Source organism: Hoplias malabaricus, chromosome 8, assembly GCF_029633855.1.
Source record: "Hoplias malabaricus isolate fHopMal1 chromosome 8, fHopMal1.hap1, whole genome shotgun sequence".
NCBI classification, from domain to species: domain Eukaryota; kingdom Metazoa; phylum Chordata; class Actinopteri; order Characiformes; family Erythrinidae; genus Hoplias; species Hoplias malabaricus.
The window spans coordinates 37,529,864-37,534,375 of record NC_089807.1 but is presented as its reverse complement, the minus strand read 5'-3'; the positions used below and the strand labels follow the sequence as shown (position 1 = coordinate 37,534,375).

The 4,512-nt window shown below is 36.6% G+C and overlaps 1 protein-coding gene across 1 annotated transcript; it reads right to left on the bottom strand.

The window, feature by feature from the left end:
- Positions 1-290: 290 nt before the first annotated feature.
- On the bottom strand, positions 291-3,305 carry txna (thioredoxin a). Its single transcript, XM_066679062.1, has 5 exons — positions 3,127-3,305; positions 1,764-1,868; positions 1,220-1,279; positions 813-878; positions 291-662 (listed from the first exon to the last, which is right to left on the bottom strand). Exons 1-5 carry the CDS (start codon positions 3,148-3,150, stop codon positions 600-602), a joined length of 318 nt encoding a protein of 105 aa, XP_066535159.1. The 5' UTR covers positions 3,151-3,305; the 3' UTR covers positions 291-599.
- Between the last annotated feature and the right edge of the window lie 1,207 nt (positions 3,306-4,512).

Below are 4,512 nucleotides of genomic sequence, written 5' to 3'. Positions count from 1 at the left end.
AACATTACTCATTCCATGTGGTGCTTTACATGCAAACATGGCTATCCTCTTAAAAACACCCCAGCTTGTGTGTTTGCTTTTTTTTTTGTACAAATTGTTTGCACCTAAGAGAGATTCATCTGTTCTCAGTAGTTTCTTATTTCTGTAGTTATAGGATTTATTTTGAAAAAATAAATGAATCCTTCAGCACTCACCCTACTACTAACTTGTATGCAAGCTGTCTAAACAAATGGAAAACTTAAATTAACTGAATACAGTTTAAAGAATCACATCGTAGAAGCTGATTGGTCTCTACAGGGCTGTCTGTTTATTAAACCTAATACCAGTCACAGGTTGGTTTATTAGGGATAAAACAAGAGGCTACATGGTTTAAATTTGAGGAAAAGAATGGTAGAGATAAGTAGGCAATTCAGTAATTAAGGAAGGCAAGCATGTTTAACCATCTCTACACATCACTTTAATGTCAAGTGTATTAAAGTTCGTCAAGTAACAAAACTGGTGCCTGTCAAATGTGTGTTTCATTTGAGTTTTGATGTACAGAGCTAGTATACAGGGCCATGTTATATTGATATATTCATGCTTCATATATTCTTGTATCTTCATTTGTGTGTATTCACCAACTCCTCCAGCTTTGACTGGTTGGACCCAGAAAACTCATCGACCTGCAGTAGCAACAAACAGGCAAAATTACAGTTCTGCTGCAAAGGAGCTAAGAATAAAAAGGAGTGCTTTTTCCAAAAGGCAAATCAAAACAAAAAGGGCAGTGTATTTAGAAGCATTTAAAAACAAATTTGCCACTTCCACCAGCCTACCTTTTTTCCACTCTTGTAGAAATGAAATGTTGGCATACATTTGATCTCACACGACTGAGCCACATCCTAAAAAAACCCAAGGAAAGTAAGACTCTTATTTGGTTGCTTAAAGGTGCAAACATAACACACATTGCACATTTCTTTCTTATTCAGCACTAGACTCATATTTCAACTGTGGGACAGTTTAAATGCACAGTGCAGATTAACGTAGCTAGTGACAAAACGTAGTGGGAGAATGAAAGCGTTGACAGAATTAAAAAAGACTAAATAAAATAAAAATACTGCCCTCTAGAGGCCTTTTTTTACTTAAAGGTTATATTCTTAACATGATTGAATTTAGTTATTTAGATACAGCTGCCTACAGTAGGAAAACAAAAAAGTGGCTAAAATATAGAAAGATCACTCACCTGTGCATCGTCTACATCTACCTTGAGGAAGACCACATTGGAGTATTTCTCAGACAGGCCCTAAAATAAGTAAATAAGTGACTTTTACATTTAATGGCTACAAACGTATATGTAATTCGCTGACTTAAATTACACTGCTAACAGTTGTAAAGAATTTTTAAATGTTTCTGAATGTTAAGTTATCTAAGCCTGACAACTGAACTGCTCAAAGAAAACTGCAACATAAAGCAAATTGAGAAAAAGCCCAAATAACAGGAGAGAGAGAAGGGAAAAGGGGAGAGAGAGAGAGAGAGAGAGAGAGAGAGAGAGAGAGAGAGAGAGAGAGAGAGAGAGAGAGAGAGAGGAGAGAAAAGAAACAAAAAAAAAAGAGCCTGCAAAAGCCTCTTGTTTGAAAAGTCAGAGACAACAGCTAATACTACTAAGGAATATACACGAAAGCAAGACCAAAAGTTCTTTAAAAAATATGCAATAAATCACAATATGACAGCTAATCATGAGTCAACACTAAAATTGTACTTGAGTACAAAAAGAAAACTTTACTTACTTTGTAGAATGGAGCGATGCTCTGACAGGGCCCACACCATGTGGCTGTGAAGTCAACCACAACCAGCTTTTCTCCTGCCTCAGTCAGAGCTTTGTCAAAGCCTTCCTGTAACAACATGAGAAATTTAACATTCTCCAAAAACAATAGTGGTCATTTAGTCTGAATTAAATTATCAGTAGCCATTCCTAAATGGTTGTGCTCAACATGAACAAATTATATGAGCAAAAGATATCAACTTACATTTATGCTGCTATTTAAAATGTAACTACAGCTATGGCTTCGTTTCACCCACACCGTTGTTTATATTGCTTTTAATTTAACATACAAATTGAAATAACGAAATGACCTTAAATGTCATGTGACATTTTATGGATTCCCAAATGCTTCAGCATCAACAAGTCCTTTCAAAAGCCTCAACAAGTCCTGTATCGTATTTGCGTTTTTTAAAAGCTTAGTTAAATAAACATGAAGTTAATAATACCCAAAACAACATAAAAGGCAACTCCCATGCGTGTTTAACAATATATAGGGCGCGGACTATTGGAATAAAAAGGTTGGGGGCGGAATTTTCCGTTCTGCCTTAAACATCACAACAGTTCCATTCGTCTGCATTAGGTCAAGCTCGGGCGCGAAAATGCACCCTATACTACATTTAAGGTGGAACGAAAAATTCCAAGCAGGGGTAGATAACTTCCGCGTTGTTGCCTGTATGTGCCCGTATGAGTTAGCTTTAGCAGTATAGCGCCATCTATATCAAAGCCGACATTGCCCAAAACGTTTTTGTAAAAAGCATCTCAAATATTTAACGTTAATGTTATTTCGGAGCCTCAGTTCTAGTATTGTGTATTAACAGAATAAAGTTCCGTTTTAAACAACTTATTGTTTCTAGTGTGCAGTTTAAACGTTGGTGTTTAAAGGCCTAGTGCACTGGTCAGCCCCACTGCTAAATACCGTTATTTCGGGGCTAACAAATCGCCAAACAAATCCAGAGCCTTTTCCTGAGAGTTAAAATTATTTAACCGAAGACAAAATAGTTTAATCGCGGCTTTGTATAGATTACATAGCTAGTTAGCTATATGGGACCGGGTTGAGAAATATATCTGAATAATTCCACAGACTAACAAACGCTTGCCTTCGCGTAGTGTTTTGTATGATGATAATAATAAATCATTATTATAAATAAGTGTTTTAGATTTGAAAACTAAGAATTAACCTTTGCTAGCCAGGCGCCGCATTAAAAACACCAAGTTAACGGTAACCCAGCGTAAACACGTGTCCTCCGCCACTAGTGAAAAGCTTCTGCTTTACAGTTCATAATAAACACACTTTGAAGCCAATATCTCGTTAGATTTGTGCCCATTACCTGATCCTCAATGACGATGATCATAGTGGCGACTTGATATTGACTAAAAAGGCAAAGGAAACCTTCCTCTTGTAGCTGTCCTCTCTCTCTCAGTGGTGTCCTCTACTGTGGTCCCACTCCAGTCTGCAACACTTGGACATCTGGCGCGTGTTGATTAAACCCCTGCCCCTATGGGAGCAATCACTAAATCTCTCTAAAAACACTTTAGCTCTGCATCTTCCCTGCAATATTTGCAGTCATTATAACAACTGAAGCCTACGGTATATCTGTGCTGCCTGTTTTTTTTTTTTTTTTTTGAAATATCGAATACAATAATGCTTATGGTTAAATTTAAAGAGGAAAAGTCAGGAGGTTGCAGCCATATACATTCTGACAATGTGAACCACACAAAAAATTAAGAATACATACATTATTATAAAATAGCTGCAATTCTAAGTTTTCCTACTCTGCAAACAGTTAAGTCTTCGCAACTTGTAGATTAGGTTTAGAACTTAATAACAAATATTGTACCAAATCTCCACAAAAACAATTTGTTGGAAAACTAAAGAAATATGTCTCTCTGGCCAAATGAAATGTTTCTCTTTGAATCATTTTAGCACATGAAAAATGAAGATAATCTTCAGTAGCAGTTTAAATTAACAGTTTTTCAAGAATCTTCATGCATGCATTCATTCATTTTCTGTAATCACTCCATGTAGTTCAGAGTCAAGGTGGGTGTGTTGCATAACCTGTACCATGGGTGCAAGGCAGAAACACACCTTGGACAGGGCGCCAGTCCATCACAGGGCAACACACACTCCCACGCTCACAGCTATGGACACTTTTGCATAGCCAGGCTACCTACCAACATGTGGTACCAACCAATATGTGTTCAGTTAGGACATTTGGATAAAGAGGGTTTTTTTTTCTGACCCAAATTGTGGCTTAGCTTTTGTATTATTCTCAAGATTGTATCAGACACATTTCCACTTACTTTGACACGTGGCTTTGGGTAATTTACCACAAGAGTAAGAATTTATAAAATACATGAATCACACCCTTTCAAAGAATTTAGGATAATATTTTTATAAATTAAATTTCAACTCAATAATTTACCTGTGGTGATACAATATTTGTCATGAGTCTCAGAATAGGCCAAAAAAAAGCAGAGAATATAGTCCTCAGATTGACTTTGGGAACCACTTCATTAGACACACTGACTGGAGAGGTTCCCCTTAGAAACTACAACAGGGATTTTATCTTTTATTACACCACATTCAGAGTTTATTTGCCCACAAAACACTTCTCACCACATACTCACAGAACAAACCAAAATAGTTACTAACAAAATATCAAAATTTCCTGTAGTCTTGCACTTGTTCTAGATTTTTCTGAACCCCACTTTGA